At 44.4% G+C, this 16,985-nt stretch overlaps 1 protein-coding gene across 1 annotated transcript in view; it reads left to right on the top strand.

The window, feature by feature from the left end:
• The window catches only part of si:ch211-246m6.5 (von Willebrand factor D and EGF domain-containing protein), a 67,527-nt gene that overhangs the window by 20,697 nt on the left and 29,845 nt on the right, over positions 1-16,985 (top strand). Inside the window, exons 14-21 of the mRNA XM_064970173.1 lie at positions 20-298; positions 553-808; positions 1,830-1,966; positions 3,071-3,235; positions 4,014-4,118; positions 5,469-5,583; positions 7,259-7,524; positions 8,263-8,482. Of these exons, the coding sequence (XP_064826245.1) occupies positions 20-298; positions 553-808; positions 1,830-1,966; positions 3,071-3,235; positions 4,014-4,118; positions 5,469-5,583; positions 7,259-7,524; positions 8,263-8,482 (1,543 nt within the window). The remainder of the gene's footprint in view (positions 1-19; positions 299-552; positions 809-1,829; positions 1,967-3,070; positions 3,236-4,013; positions 4,119-5,468; positions 5,584-7,258; positions 7,525-8,262; positions 8,483-16,985) is intronic.

Below are 16,985 nucleotides of genomic sequence, written 5' to 3'. Positions count from 1 at the left end.
TTACTATTGTCATTATTAGGCGCTGTACGAGTTCCAGCCCATCTTCACCTCACAGTCCCTGAGCCAAGCGGACCTGGAGAGCTTAGCCTATTTCTTCCCTGAGGACCACCACCTGTCTGCAGAGCGACCAGTGGCCCAGCCTGTGTGGCCCACCCCGAGTGGGCTTACCTCGGTCAAGGCCCTGGAGGTGTGCCAGCTAGCCCTGGGGAACTCCACGGTGGGAACAGTGTGTAGAGGGCTGCTGGGCCGGAGGCTGGATGAGGCAGTGGACCTGTGTATCCTGGATCTGCAGCTCAAGGTATTTCTGTTTGTGTCTGTGTCTGAAATGACGCTCTATTCCTTATATAGTTCACTACTTTTGACCAGAGCCCATAAGGGCGAGGAAATCTTGTGTCATTTCGGACACTACCGTTGTTGATTTTGTAACTTGTTAGTATAGGTCTTGTCTGCCCTTTTGTCAAGCCAATTGTACAGTATGCTCATGGATTTCAGTTTCCATTGACTGCAACGTGAGTGCAGTTCAACTTGAACTTACTGAACTTGATGTTGTAGGATGACCTGGCCTGGGAGGAGGCTCTGGTGCACTACCTGGAGAACGAGTGTGAGAGGAGGCTATTGGAGAACCGGACCCAGAGGGTCCTGGAGCTGGGAGAGTCCAGGGCTGGGCTGGAGGGGGTTGAAGGGATCATTGGGACGGTACTCACCGCACTGCGCTGCCCCAACTTCTGCAACGGGAATGGCCAGTGCACTGAGTGGGGTTGTCAATGCTATCCTGGCCACAGCTTCTACGACTGCAGTCTGGCTATCAGTGAGTATTCACTTGCAAACTGCTCAGAGATTGGATATAATTTTGCGGCAAAACATATTTTCTTAAAATTGGATTTCATCAGCTTATTGGTCATTTTGTTGTTAAGTCTGCAACATTAGACTACTGCAGTCTCAAGTTATTTTTAATATTGAATACAGTGAGTAATCCTAATTCACATCCACAAAGGTCCATATAATTATAATGTAAAAGACAAAACTGACCCGAGATCAGTACTCCTATTCTGGTATGCTTTGTGAACATAGATCCTGATTGAGAGATGGGTGATAGTAGGATACTGTTTATCACCAGGTAGCGGTCCGGGCATCCATCCGTGACCTCTCTCTGTGTGTTGTGTGATTTATAGTAGCTGATCTGGGATCAGGGTCCTAGGGGAATATGGCAGGGCGCGCCAATAAATCCAGCTAATAGCTCAACTGATCACAGGCGAGCATCAAGTCTCCCCCTGGGCAAGAGCACAGGGGGAGGAGGGGACATTGAAGGGAAATTGTCTCCTCTTTTGTGTTGATTGTTTGTTGTCATTCTTATTCAAATGCCATCGACTTCAAAAGTTTAATATCACTTATGACATTGTTTTCTGTAGAAAGTAGAATCAAACTAGAATCAAAGGAGGCAGACATACTAGTACTGTACTTTATGCAGACAAAGGGACTCTTTGTTAAACTCATTCTTGCAGGTATTATAAAACAGTGTGCTGCTTCATGACAATGTACTTGAACATGACCTCTCAATTCTATGACTTTGTGTCTGGCTGGTGATGTATTTATTGCGACGGTCTCTGCGAATTTACTAACTGTGTTGTCGTCATGGACAACGTGCCATTTTGTCACATCATACGTAATGTATACCTGAGTGCCCTTGAATTGGTGAATCTTCCATTTTGAGTCTTTCTGTTTTGGCACTTCCTCACTTACACATATTCCACTCCGTCTTTCCTCAACTCTGATGATCTATCTATCTCTCTTCTCCTCTCCCCTCTCATCCCTTTCTCCTCTCTCCTCAGGTCAGCCCGTGGAGTTGACAGACCTGGAGAACAGTGGTCTGTGTGACATCAGAGCGTTCGACTGTCGCAGCGTCCGGGTCTTCGGCCTCGGCTTCATCGACTCTCCCAACCTGGGCTGCCACCTCACACGACTGATGGTGAGAGAAATAACTCAGACAATCGTCACGGTCATACAAGGACATACCCGCAAAGTGTTGCTGCATTCAACAGAGTGGGGAACACAGAAAAAGCAGACAGGATGCTGAAATCTCTCCAAACCAGTATTTTTTTCATTGAAAGAGTTCAGCAAAACTATGGTGCTCTAGATTCCCTTTCTCTATCATAGGAGGGGGGCTCATTTCAGTAGGCCTTATAATCATCCCTCAGACAGACTGGTAAAATGCTAGTTTTACAACAGGACTCCAACGTCAGCTATGTGAATAGGCAGACTGTGGTGGGAGAATGGGTCTGTCTAACCAACCCAGTATCACAGATTATTGTGAAATAGACATAAATTGCTTATTGGACTGTATATTTTTGTGTGTGCAGTTTACGGTTTTGTATAGAGTGCATTTCAATCACAGATGAGGACAGTGGGTTACTTAAGACAGAAATGATAGGAGGGAGGTTGGTCAGGGAGGATGGTTTGGCATATAACGTGAACGTCTTGCAACCCAAAGGTTGTGTGTTCAAATCTGATCACAGATCACTTTACCATTTTTGCTAATTAGCTACTTTGCAAATACTTACTACTTTCTAGCTACTTTTCAATTACTTAGCATGTTAACTAACCCTTCCCCTAACCTGAACCCTTTATCCTAACTCCTAAATTGAACCTGTTAACTACTTAGCCAGCATGCTAACTAACCTTAACCCCTAAACCCCTAACCCTTAACCCCTAGCCTAGCTAACATTAGCCACCTAGCTAGACTACCTAACATTAGCCACAAAAAAATAATTTGTGTAATGTACACCAATGCGTTATGAAGAAAGAAAATTGTGTAATACACACAAAATGCGTTGTGATGAAAATTGTGCAATACTCTTTCTTCTTTTTTTGTGCAAAAACTTTTCCGTGTGCCTGTCACGAATTTCGAATAAGTCATTTGTGTCTATTTCACAATAAGCTGTGATATTGTGTAGGTCTTAACAAACTACTGCTCTGCAGGACTGGGGTTCAGCCATGATCAAAGTTGTAATTACACATTAGACACACAATATTCACATGCTCTGATGGTGATCTATCGATCTATCTCCTCTAGTACCTGAATGGTGAGCGGGTTCCGCGAGAGAAGCAGAGGACCAGAGCTACCTTCCTGAGCTCCAAGGCTTTAGACTGTTCTGTCCCCTCACTGAACAGCATGATGACTATCAACTCTGTAGACTTTATGGTGGATGACAAACCCTATGCTCGCTGGGAAGTCAAGGTAAAGTTACTTACAGTATTATATAGTTATATCAATCAAGTTCATTCATTGCGTCATTCATTTTACTAAAGCGCATGGAAAGTCACCTCATTTCCTTGTAAGAAACTGTTGTTATAGCTCACTTTTTTTTAAAGTCAACTTGAAGTCTTCTGCTTTGCCCTATTCCTGACCTTCTCCTTGCCTGCTCTATAGCCTATATATCATGTTCCAGCATGTCCCTGAGTGGTTTGGGATCGCTGTTTGTTTACTGCCGTATTAGAAGACATTAGCATAAATCTCAATGTAGGAGACAGAGCCGTGGGGCCTCTCTCCTCACCCCCAAGGTTAGCCCAAAGTCAGGTCTGTCTGCTGAAGTGGATTATGTGAGCCTGGGTAAGTGGGCTTAGAAGATGAGCCCAATATTACCGACCTTAGCCCTGGCTCTGCCATTAATCTACAAGGTTTAGGGGAGCTTGAGTCACCCATCCCATAGGAGTGTGAGGTACATTTGTATTGGATGCTGTGAAAATGTCTAAGTGTGCATAAGCATGAATTTCAAATCCTATATCAACTTGTTTTGATGTTGTTGTTGTTGTTGTTGTTGTTTTACCGTATTATGAGCTTCATCCTTCTGAAATCATATTAAATGATTTACTTAAAGCTAAACCACCAAACCGTTTGACCATCCATACCAAGCTCAAGACACGGAAGCCTTACTAATTGATACGAATGTCTGAAACTGGTTAGCACTAGTGTGTTGAGTATTGGTTGGTTACAGTGTTGTTCCTTCCTGTCTCAGGTGACCAATGACGGCTCTCAGTACAGTGAGCCTAAGTTGCTAACAATCTACGATGGTGTGTGCCAGGTGTGTGAACCAACCCACTCCGGACTCTGTAAGTTAAAGGTAACTACTATACACCACACAAACCCGTGCACACATGCATGCACGACCACACACACACATACGCACACACATTCATATTTCCCCTAAAAGACGCAGTGTATCTCCTCAAGAACCATGCAGTATTAGGACAACTCTTCACCACTGAGAAAGGCGTAAGATATTCGTATAACGAGAAGAAGTAGAAACCAGGCTGTCTCGTAATGTCTGCAGGGTAACTGTTGTTGAACATGCTGTGCAACATGTTTAGTGAAGTGTTGTTGTACATCTTTACTCTTGGGTTTACTGTACAGTGGAAACCAGGCTGTCTCGTAATGTCTGCAGGGTAGCTGTTGTTGACCATGCTGTGCAACATGTTTAGTGAAGTGTTGTTGTACATCTTTACTCTTGGGTTTACTGTACAGTGGAAACCAGGCTCTGGAATACCGGTTGTCTCTAGGATGACTAAAACAGACACTCACAACATCACTTTCAGAGCTCCCTACGTCCAAGGATGTTTGTTCTACACCACAGATGTTATGAATGTCCTCCCCGCACACCATACAGTACACACACACACACACACAAACACACACACACACACACACACACACACACACACACACTGGAACACAAGCACACACACACACACGCACACACGCACACAGGGGACTACTGTAGCTGCTCCTGCCAATTATGTTTTAATCAAATTGAGTTACATTTGGTAGAAATTGATTTGTTAGTGTTTGTTTTCTGTTCATTTCCTGCTGTGATTTTCTTCTATGGTCTCCAGATGGAGGCTCAGACATGTCCTAGTGCTAAACATTGAGAAGGACATATTGCATGACACTTTATCAAATTGTTGCTTCATAAATTTGTACAAGTTCATCTCTGTCACACACTCTTCCTTTAACCTTTTTATTCCTATTTATCATCTCAGTAAATGTAGTAACAGTGAATGTCTTTCTTCCTTCCTTCCTTTCTTTCTTTCTGTCTGTCTGTCTGTCTGTCTGTCTGTCTGTCTGTCTGTCTGTCTGTCTGTCTGTCTGTCTCTCTCTCTCTCTCTCTCTCACTTGTCTGTCTCTCTCTCTCTCTGTCTCTCTCTCTCTCACTTGTCTGTCTCTCTCTCTCACTTGTCTGTCTCTCTCTCTCACTTGTCTGTCTCTCTCTCTCACTTGTCTGTCTCTCTCTCTCTCTCACTTCTCTCTCTCTCTCTCTCACTTGTCTCTCTCTCTCTCACTTGTCTGTCTCTCTCTCTCTCTCTCACTTGTCTGTCTCTCTCTCTCTCTCTCTCTCTCTCTCTCTCTCTCTCTCTCTCTCTCACTTGTCTCTCTCTCTCACTTGTCTCTCTCTCTCCCTCTCTGTCTCTGTCAGGAGAGGACATGCAATATAGATGGAATGTGTTTTGCTAAAGGAGACTCCAATCCTGCCAGTCCCTGCCTCCTCTGTAATCCAAACATATCCAAATTCACATGGTCCGTAAATGAAGGTAAGTCAAATCCGTCAAATGGAAATTACTGCTGAATATTGTAGAACAAAATATGCTTGAAAAGTCTCAAACTACACACTGATACAACAGACTGCAAACAGCTATGGTGACCGTGATTGGCATGTAAGGTTTGAAAAAGGATCAATCGGATTGATATCCTTGATTTCTTGCGTCCTCTCTCCTTCTTTCAAAAACCATTCAATGAGAAGGTCAGATCTCCCTCCCCTCTGATCTCATCCAATGGGTTTTGAGAAGGAGGCGAGGAGAGAGGACGCGAAGGATCAAAGAAATGCAATTCAAATTCTCGGCAAAGACTAAAGTGGTAGGTGACGATAACGATAGATAGCGGTGCTCTTGCCACGGTCATTCATTTTCACTTGGAGGGGGGCTGTCACACTGGTATAGAGAGGAGAGACAATCTCTCTCTTTCTCCATTTTCTCTCCTTTCCTCTCTCTCTCCCTTTTCTCTCCTTCCTTCCTTCTCTCTCTCTCTCTCTCTCTCTCTCTCTCTCTCTCTCTCCCTCCCCCCCTCTTTCTACCCCTCCTCAGGTATATTTACAGTCTGCCTGCCGGCCTGCAACACACCCACCCGCCCAGGGCTACAGATGCTTCCTATATCTTTGCGCTGCATGGTTCACTTCATTAACACCGTCTAATAGGGATTAATAATAGACAGTCAGACAAGATTGATCATGATTGGCACAGGGTACATTTGATGGAGTGGAGAACTTTGGAGTTTTATGACTTTTATGACTCAGACATGATTCTATTTTAGTTGAGTTATAGGTCAGGAAGTTTCATTTATGGGCTTTGAACAGATTTCCCTTTGAAGGTTATATTGTTGGATTATACTTGCAAACACACCCATGCACAGGCACACACACACACACACACACACACACACACACACACACACACACACACACACACACACACACACACACACACACACACACACACGCGCACGCACAGGAACACACACACAAATGAGAAAATAGTCTCTTAGTAGTTCTCGAACAGGCCCTGCCTTTCTCTCTTCTCAGGGGCTGTGTGTTTCTGAAGCAGCCTGTCCCTGTGTTACTGTCTATGTCATTAGGTCTCAGCTCTGAGGAAGATGCCTGGTCCCATTAGCTGTGTCATCAGTCTCTGTCCCAGTGTTAGATCAAAGGAGAGCAGGCCATCTGCAGGGGCTCTGTTTCTTTACCTGTCAGGACCTGTCTAAATGCACTCTGCAACAGAGGAGCCTGTCTTCACATGTCTCTGTGTCCCTGTAGAGAGACTGTACCCCTCCTTCTTCCTCCCACCCTTCATCCTCTTCCTCTCCTCTCCCTCCCGCCATCCCCAACCCTCTCTCTCTCCCTGTATCTCTCTCCCTTCCTCCATCCCTCCTTCCCACCCCGGACACTAACATGTTGTGACAGCCCTTTGGGGCTTCACAGTGTCAGTGATGCTCTCTGTAGTAGACTACAGTACACCAGTTCCCCCTCAATTTCCCTTTGTGCTCGGAACTACCCTCTCAAACCGCTGGAGTACAATAATGAATACCGTCTGTCAACCACAGTGGATAAAAAGAGAATACTTTTGACTGTTTTATCTTTTGTCTGTACCTCAATCTTTCTCTCTGTCTCTCTGTCTCTCTGTCTCTCTCTCTCTCTCTCTCTCCCCCTACCCCCAGTCAACCAGCCCCCCAACCTGCACCAGCCTCAGGGGGGCCTCAGCACCTTCGCGGGGGAGAACTTTGTGTTCCAGTTCACGGCGGCGGACCCCGAGGGCTCGGCGCTCCTCTTCCTCCTGGAGCAGGGCCCTCCCGACGCCAGCCTCTCCCCCGCCGGCCTCCTCATCTGGAAAGTCCATCCAGGGGAGACACAGGGGAAGTCTCGGCAGAGCTTCGAGTTCACGCTGTCCGACGAGTGCAATGCCCAGAGCAGCTACACCGTCGAGGTGAGAAAAGGGGGAGGGAGTGACTTGTAAACAGTTTATTCTTACCTCCCTCATTCCCTTCCTCCCTTGGTGGGTGGTGCACCACCGTTTAGCCCCCAAAGCATGAAAACAGACCTCAGTCAACACATGCAGTCATCACGGATGTGTTTCTCTCCACACCATAGCTCCGTGCGTGCTTATCCTCTGTTGACATGATGTCCGTCTGCTTAGAGCTGGAACTTGACAACAAGTTGACAACCCAGGGTTTTGTCATTCCCAGGTTCATGCCCATAGTTGGTCATGTGGTTATAAAACCGTTTACCCCAGAGCTGTGAGACAACTACAGTATGTATCTGCACCTTACCCTGTGAGCCCAGGTCTGGCTTGGCACGGACAGCAATAAAGAAGACATTGATACGATGCTGATAATCACCCTCAACTCCCATGGTATAAAACAGTAATACGAGGATCTCTTTCCGTGATCATAAGAGAGCTGGAAGCAGATGGTGGTTTCCTGTCTGAGGGTATTGTAGAGTCAGAGTGGGTATTCATCTCTTTATTAGCAGTGAGAAGACTTGAGGATCTAGGGAAAGTGAAAATAGCCATACGCTATGATTAAGCAGACCATATGAAGCTATTCTGTTCCTATAACAGGCTGAGTATGATGCCATTTAATTGGCTATGTTGAAAGCTATGTAGGCAACAGCTGTTTGTCCGTCCGTCCTTCCGTCTATCCGTCCGTCTGCCTCTTCTCTTCAGGTGGCTGTGAAACCTTGTGGGTGTTTGAACGGCGGGACGTGCGTGACCAACGTGGCCTTCCCGGCGGGCAGCGGAGAATACCTGTGTGCGTGTCCCCAGGGGATAGGAGGGGTCCTGTGTCAGGAGGACTTTGACGCGTGTCTTTCGGCTCCATGCGGTGCCGGGGTGTGTGTTGATACCGTTGATGGCTTCCTCTGTGAATGCCCTGCAGGCCTGAGAGGTAAGGCTACAGGAACACACACGCAGGTGCACACACATAAAGACAGAGAAACCCAGAACTGTGTATTGACACTGTCAGAGATCTGATATATTTTCCCCCTCCCCGTTCACCACTACCAGCAACAAAGAGCCCAGAGTCTTAGTGGTGTTTGCGATGTATTCATAACCCCTGGTGAAAACACAGATCTGTGCTGCCGTGGGTTAATAAACAGCTGCAGGCTAGTTCCAAGCATCCTGATCACTCCCTCGAGGCTGTGTGTGTAACTAGTAAGTGTTGAAAGATCAGGGGTGAGGTGAAGTGGGCGTCGGGAGTAGCTAAGAGCTGAAAACAGTGACGTGCGTTGAGGTCTGACTTAGGCACTTTCTATTGAGGACCCCCCCCAGGTCCCCGTCACTCACTCATAAAGCGGATTATTGCTACGGTGTTTATCGGTATGACACGATCACAAAGATAACCATCAAACAACCACAACCATACATCAAACAGCATCAGGTAGGCGGCTTAACCCTTGGACACACGCCCTCACATGCCCTAATAGGTTGTGCCCCTCTCAACTACTGCCCTGCACAAACAGGCGACTTTCAGCACCACGGACAGCAACCCAAATGCCAGCGAAAAGGCCTACTTGTGACAGCGCTGCAAACGCAACATGGTAGTCAGCACTACCGATTGAGAGAGATACTCTGTCCTCACACCATAGACATGCAATGTAATAATAGTGGACGGCACTACTGTAAATAAACACTTGCACGTGTAAACGAAGTCCATCCGTCTGTACTTCTGGGTTAAGTCATCAGTGACTGAACTGTAACACTCGTCACAGTTGGCCCTCGGTTTTAAAAGTCGGTCTGATGATGGCAATGGTCTTAAGACGTTGGTGGCACCCGTGGGGGAACTGGGTTTGTATCCCGTAGGTTAGACTAGCTCTCGTCTGAACATTGATATTGTCCATTATGTTATAGTAGATTAGCCCCCTCTCTACTCTGATCAACTGTTTACTATGAGTTTTCGCATACCGTCAGGCCCAGTTCATTGCATCTCTGCTTGAACAGCTCATAGAAACTACCAAAGTTATGTCGCTGCCTTTCCAGTGCTTTCGTTGTGATTCTGATACTGGTAAAGCAGATACTCATATCCATCACTTTGTTCTGTACGTAGAAAATTCCATCATAGGCTATGAGTAAAAAGCGAACAATTTGGCGGTCTCTACATGGGTTGCTAACTGTTTAATAGTTCCACATAGGGGCCCCTGGGCCTGTTTGATGAGCTGGCGCTCTCATCGTTGGCACGAAATGCCCACTCCTACCGAGGTCTTTCGAAATCTCTCGGTTCTCTCTTTGTGCACCCTGAACACACCCGTTGTTCATTCACTGCCACATGTTTGAAGAACTACCTGGCTTTGGATATGAGACTTAGATGTCTCATGCTTGTTGAGTGCAATGTGCAAGTTGTTCAAGTCGCCGTAACCAGCTCTTGTCTACACGCTGTCGCTGGTGAAGAAGCAGGCAGGGGATGTAGTCGAGTCGGCTGTTAGCAGCGCAGCCACAGAGTCAGTCTTTCCCGTTGATGTCACTCATATTGAAGTTATTGTGTTGTTTTCTGTGTTGGTCGTCCATCCCTTATCACCCGCTGTTTCGCTAGGAAATTCGACTTTGAAAACGGTTTCAGATGCAATATGTTAGCCATCCCGATCAGCTTACTTTATCTCGCTGTAAAACGAACGTAACTGGCAGATGACGTGTGACGTCCACAGCCGAGAGCTGGCTGTCCCCCTGCCTGTCCCATAACTCCTTGTCACGCCATTATGCCATTATGGGTATTTATTATTGGAGTGCAGTGAAGATGGATGGGACATATTGACACTTGATAGGCAGCGAAGCTCTCTGCCTGCCTTTTGGCGCCCGTTAGCTGGCAGTATGAGGCAGAAACATGCACGCACAAGTCATGTCAGTGCCTTGCTTTGAGTTTGGAGTTTGGCCTACTTGTGTCTTTTGTAGCAGATCCCCCGCAAGTTTGGAATGTGCTTGTTCAGAAATGGATTTTATCGTGCAGAAAAAAAATGAATGACCACAAAATTATTAGTGATAAAAATGTATGTTGATTTATTTTTCATTGCAGTTCTTCTTTCATTCATTGTGCCGCATGTCACCGGCTGAAAATGCATTAACTCCCTGTTGTTGTATTGGGCTTCCTTGTCTCTATGTCTCTATACCTCTTGTTGTATTGGGCTTCCTTGTCTCTATGTCTCTATACCTCTTGTTGTATTGGGCTTCCTTGTCTCTATGTCTCTATACCTCTTGTTGTATTGGGCTTCCTTGTCTCTATGTCTCTATACCTCTTGTTGTATTGTTGTATTGCTTCCTTGTCTCTATGTCTCTATACCTGTTGTTGTATTGGGCTTCCTTGTCTCTATGTCTCTATACCTGTTGTTGTATTGGGCTTCCTTGTCTCTATGTCTCTATACCTCTTGTTGTATTGGGCTTCCTTGTCTCTATGTCTCTATACCTCTTGTTGTATTGGGCTTCCTTGTCTCTATGTCTCTATACCTCTTGTTGTATTGGGCTTCCTTGTCTCTATGTCTCTATACCTGTTGTTGTATTGGGCTTCCTTGTCTCTATGTCTCTATACCTCTTGTTGTATTGGGCTTCCTTCTATGTCTCTATGTCTCTATACCTCTTGTTGTATTGGGCTTCCTTGTCTCTATGTCTCTATACCTCTTGTTGTATTGGGCTTCCTTGTCTCTATGTCTCTATACCTCTTGTTGTATTGGGCTTCCTTGTCTCTATGTCTCTATACCTGTTGTTGTATTGGGCTTCCTTGTCTCTATGTCTCTATACCTCTTGTTGTATTGGGCTTCCTTGTCTCTATGTCTCTATACCTGTTGTTGTATTGGGCTTCCTTGTCTCTATGTCTCTATACCTGTTGTTGTATTGGGCTTCCTTGTCTCTATGTCTCTATACCTGTTGTTGTATTGGGCTTCCTTGTCTCTATGTCTCTATACCTGTTGTTGTATTGGGCTTCCTTGTCTCTATGTCTCTATACCTCTTGTTGTATTGGGCTTCCTTGTCTCTATGTCTCTATACCTCTTGTTGTATTGGGCTTCCTTGTCTCTATGTCTCTATACCTCTTGTTGTATTGGGCTTCCTTGTCTCTATGTCTCTATACCTCTTGTTGTATTGGGCTTCCTTGTCTCTATGTCTCTATACCTCTTGTTGTCTCTATACCTGTTGTATTGGGCTTCCTTGGCTCTATGTCTCTATACCTCTTGTTGTATTGGGCTTCCTTGTCTCTATGTCTCTATACCTCTTGTTGTATTGGGCTTCCTTGTCTCTATGTCTCTTGTATACCTCTTGTTGTATTGGGCTTCCTTGTCTCTATGTCTCTATACCTCTTGTTGTATTGGGCTTCCTTGTCTCTATGTCTCTATACCTCTTGTTGTATTGGGCTTCCTTGTCTCTATGTCTCTATACCTCTTGTTGTATTGGGCTTCCTTGTCTCTATGTCTCTATACCTGTTGTTGTATTGGGCTTCCTTGTCTCTATGTCTCTATACCTGTTGTTGTATTGGGCTTCCTTGTCTCTATGTCTCTATACCTCTTGTTGTATTGGGCTTCCTTGTCTCTATGTCTCTATACCTGTTGTTGTATTGGGCTTCCTTGGGTCTCTATACCTCTTGTTGTATTGGGCTTCCTTGTCTCTATGTCTCTATACCTGTTGTTGTATTGGGCTTCCTTGTCTCTATGTCTCTATACCTCTTGTTGTATTGGGCTTCCTTGTCTCTATGTCTCTATACCTCTTGTTGTATTGGGCTTCCTTGTCTCTATGTCTCTATACCTGTTGTTGTATTGGGCTTCCTTGTCTCTATGTCTCTATACCTGTTGTTGTATTGGGCTTCCTTGTCTCTATGTCTCTATACCTCTTGTTGTATTGGGCTTCCTTGTCTCTATGTCTCTATACCTCTTGTTGTATTGGGCTTCCTTGTCTCTATGTCTCTATACCTGTTGTTGTATTGGGCTTCCTTGTCTCTATGTCTCTATACCTGTTGTTGTATTGGGCTTCCTTGTCTTGTCTCTATGTTGTATTGGGCTCTATATACCTCTTGTTGTATTGGGCTTCCTTGTCTCTATGTCTCTATACCTGTTGTTGTATTGGGCTTCCTTGTCTCTATGTCTCTATACCTCTTGTTGTATTGGGCTTCCTTGTCTCTATGTCTCTATACCTCTTGTTGTATTGGGCTTCCTTGTCTCTATGTCTCTATACCTCTTGTTGTATTGGGCTTCCTTGTCTCTATGTCTCTATACCTCTTGTTGTATTGGGCTTCCTTGTCTCTATGTCTCTATACCTCTTGTTGTATTGGGCTTCCTTGTCTCTATGTCTCTATACCTGTTGTTGTATTGGGCTTCCTTGTCTCTATGTCTCTATACCTCTTGTTGTATTGGGCTTCCTTGTCTCTATGTCTCTATACCTGTTGTTGTATTGGGCTTCCTTGTCTCTATGTCTCTATACCTGTTGTTGTATTGGGCTTCCTTGTCTCTATGTCTCTATACCTCTTGTTGTATTGGGCTTCCTTGTCTCTATGTCTCTATACCTCTTGTTGTATTGGGCTTCCTTGTCTCTATGTCTCTATACCTCTTGTTGTTGTATTGGGCTTCCTTGTCTCTATGTCTCTATACCTGTTGTTGTATTGGGCTTCCTTGTCTCTATGTCTCTATACCTGTTGTTGTATTGGGCTTCCTTGGCTCTATGTCTCTATACCTGTTGTTGTATTGGGCTTCCTTGTCTCTATGTCTCTATACCTCTTGTTGTATTGGGCTTCCTTATGTCCTTGTCTCTATGTCTCTATACCTGTTGTTGTATTGGGCTTCCTTGTCTCTATGTCTCTATACCTCTTGTTGTATTGGGCTTCCTTGTCTCTATGTCTCTATACCTCTTGTTGTATTGGGCTTCCTTGTCTCTATGTCTCTATACCTGTTGTTGTATTGGGCTTCCTTGTCTCTATGTCTCTATACCTCTTGTTGTTGTATTGGGCTTCCTTGTCTCTATGTCTCTATACCTCTTGTTGTATTGGGCTTCCTTGTCTCTATGTCTCTATACCTCTTGTTGTATTGGGCTTCCTTGTCTCTATGTCTCTATACCTGTTGTTGTATTGGGCTTCCTTGTCTCTATGTCTCTATACCTGTTGTTGTATTGGGCTTCCTTGTCTCTATGTCTCTATACCTGTTGTTGTATTGGGCTTCCTTGTCTCTATGTCTCTATACCTCTTGTTGTATTGGGCTTCCTTGTCTCTATGTCTCTATACCTGTTGTTGTATTGGGCTTCCTTGTCTCTATGTCTCTATACCTATACTCTATACTCTTGTTGTATTGGGCTTCCTTGTCTCTATGTCTCTATACCTGTTGTTGTATTGGGCTTCCTTGTCTCTATGTCTCTATACCTCTTGTTGTATTGGGCTTCCTTGTCTCTATGTCTCTATACCTCTTGTTGTATTGGGCTTCCTTGTCTCTATGTCTCTATACCTCTTGTTGTATTGGGCTTCCTTGTCTCTATGTCTCTATACCTGTTGTTGTATTGGGCTTCCTTGTCTCTATGTCTCTATACCTCTTGTTGTATTGGGCTTCCTTGGCTCTATGTCTCTATACCTCTTGTTGTATTGGGCTTCCTTGTCTCTATGTCTCTATACCTCTTGTTGTATTGGGCTTCCTTGTCTCTATGTCTCTATACCTCTTGTTGTATTGGGCTTCCTTGTCTCTATGTCTCTATACCTCTTGTTGTATTGGGCTTCCTTGTCTCTATGTCTCTATACCTCTTGTTGTATTGGGCTTCCTTGTCTCTATGTCTCTATACCTCTTGTTGTATTGGGCTTCCTTGTCTCTATGTCTCTATACCTCTTGTTGTATTGGGCTTCCTTGTCTCTATGTCTCTATACCTCTTGTTGTATTGGGCTTCCTTGTCTCTATGTCTCTATACCTCTTGTTGTATTGGGCTTCCTTGTCTCTATGTCTCTATACCTCTTGTTGTTGTATTGGGCTTCCTTGTCTCTATGTCTCTATACCTCTTGTTGTATTGGGCTTCCTTGGCTCTATGTCTCTATACCTCTTGTTGTATTGGGCTTCCTTGTCTCTATGTCTCTATACCTGTTGTTGTATTGGGCTGTCTTGTCTCTATGTCTCTATACCTCTTGTTGTATTGGGCTTCCTTGTCTCTATGTCTCTATACCTCTTGTTGTATTGGGCTTCCTTGTCTCTATGTCTCTATACCTCTTGTTGTATTGGGCTTCCTTGTCTCTATGTCTCTATACCTCTTGTTGTATTGGGCTTCCTTGTCTCTATGTCTCTATACCTTGTCTTGTTGTTGTTGTATTGGGCTTCCTTGTCTCTATGTCTCTATACCTCTTGTTGTATTGGGCTTCCTTGTCTCTATGTCTCTATACCTCTTGTTGTATTGGGCTTCCTTGTCTCTATGTCTCTATACCTCTTGTTGTATTGGGCTTCCTTGTCTCTATGTCTCTATACCTCTTGTTGTATTGGGCTTCCTTGTCTCTATGTCTCTATACCTCTTGTTGTATTGGGCTTCCTTGTCTCTATGTCTCTATACCTCTTGTTGTATTGGGCTTCCTTGTCTCTATGTCTCTATACCTCTTGTTGTATTGGGCTTCCTTGTCTCTATGTCTCTATACCTCTTGTTGTATTGGGCTTCCTTGTCTCTATGTCTCTATACCTCTTGTTGTATTGGGCTTCCTTGTCTCTATGTCTCTATACCTCTTGTTGTATTGGGCTTCCTTGTCTCTATGTCTCTATACCTCTTGTTGTATTGGTCTCTATGCTTCCTTGTCTCTATGCTTCCTTGTTGTATTGGGCTTCTCTATGTCTCTATACCTGTTGTTGTATTGGGCTTCCTTGTCTCTATGTCTCTATACCTGTTGTTGTATTGGGCTTCCTTGTCTCTATGTCTCTATACCTGTTGTTGTATTGGGCTTCCTTGTCTCTATGTCTCTATACCTCTTGTTGTATTGGGCTTCCTTGTCTCTATGTCTCTATACCTCTTGTTGTATTGGGCTTCCTTGTCTCTATGTCTCTATACCTGTTGTTGTATTGGGCTTCCTTGTCTCTATGTCTCTATACCTCTTGTTGTATTGGGCTTCCTTGTCTCTATGTCTCTATACCTCTTGTTGTATTGGGCTTCCTTGTCTCTATGTCTCTATACCTGTTGTTGTATTGGGCTTCCTTGTCTCTATGTCTCTATACCTCTTGTTGTATTGGGCTTCCTTGTCTCTATGTCTCTATACCTCTTGTTGTATTGGGCTTCCTTGTCTCTATGTCTCTATACCTCTTGTTGTATTGGGCTTCCTTGTCTCTATGTCTCTATACCTGTTGTAGTAATGGGCTTCCTTGTCTCTATGTCTCTATACCTCTTGTTGTATTGGGCTTCCTTGTCTCTATGTCTCTATACCTCTTGTTGTATTGGGCTTCCTTGTCTCTATGTCTCTATACCTGTTGTTGTATTGGGCTTCCTTGTCTCTATGTCTCTATACCTCTTGTTGTATTGGGCTTCCTTGTCTCTATGTCTCTATACCTGTTGTTGTATTGGGCTTCCTTGTCTCTATGTCTCTATACCTCTTGTTGTATTGGGCTTCCTTGTCTCTATGTCTCTATTGTCCTGTCTCTATACCCTTGTCTCTATGTCTCTATACCTCTTGTTGTATTGGGCTTCCTTGTCTCTATGTCTCTATACCTCTTGTTGTATTGGGCTTCCTTGTCTCTATGTCTCTATACCTGTTGTTGTATTGGGCTTCCTTGGCTCTATGTCTCTATACCTCTTGTTGTATTGGGCTTCCTTGTCTCTATGTCTCTATACCTCTTGTTGTATTGGGCTTCCTTGTCTCTATGTCTCTATACCTGTTGTTGTATTGGGCTTCCTTGTCTCTATGTCTCTATACCTCTTGTTGTATTGGGCTTCCTTGTCTCTATGTCTCTATACCTCTTGTTGTATTGGGCTTCCTTGTCTCTATGTCTCTATACCTCTGTTGTATTGGGCTTCCTTGTCTCTATGTCTCTATACCTCTTGTTGTATTGGGCTTCCTTGTCTCTATGTCTCTATACCTCTTGTTGTATTGGGCTTCCTTGTCTCTATGTCTCTATACCTCTTGTTGTATTGGGCTTCCTTGTCTCTATGTCTCTATACCTCTTGTTGTATTGGGCTTCCTTGTCTCTATGTTGTTGTATTGGGCTCTATACCTCTTGTTGTATTGGGCTTCCTTGTCTCTATGTCTCTATACCTCTTGTTGTATTGGGCTTCCTTGTCTCTATGTCTCTATACCTCTTGTTGTATTGGGCTTCCTTGTCTCTATGTCTCTATACCTCTTGTTGTATTGGGCTTCCTTGTCTCTATGTCTCTATACCTCTTGTTGTATTGGGCTTCCTTGTCTATGTCTCTATACCTCTTGTTGTATTGGGCTTCCTTGTCTCTATGTCTCTATACCTCTTGTTGTATTGGGCTTCCTTGTC

This window comes from Oncorhynchus masou, chromosome 7 (assembly GCF_036934945.1).
Source record: "Oncorhynchus masou masou isolate Uvic2021 chromosome 7, UVic_Omas_1.1, whole genome shotgun sequence".
In the NCBI taxonomy this organism is placed as follows: domain Eukaryota; kingdom Metazoa; phylum Chordata; class Actinopteri; order Salmoniformes; family Salmonidae; genus Oncorhynchus; species Oncorhynchus masou.
The sequence above is the reverse complement of the archived record's forward strand: the minus strand, read 5'-3'. Positions and strand labels throughout refer to the sequence as shown.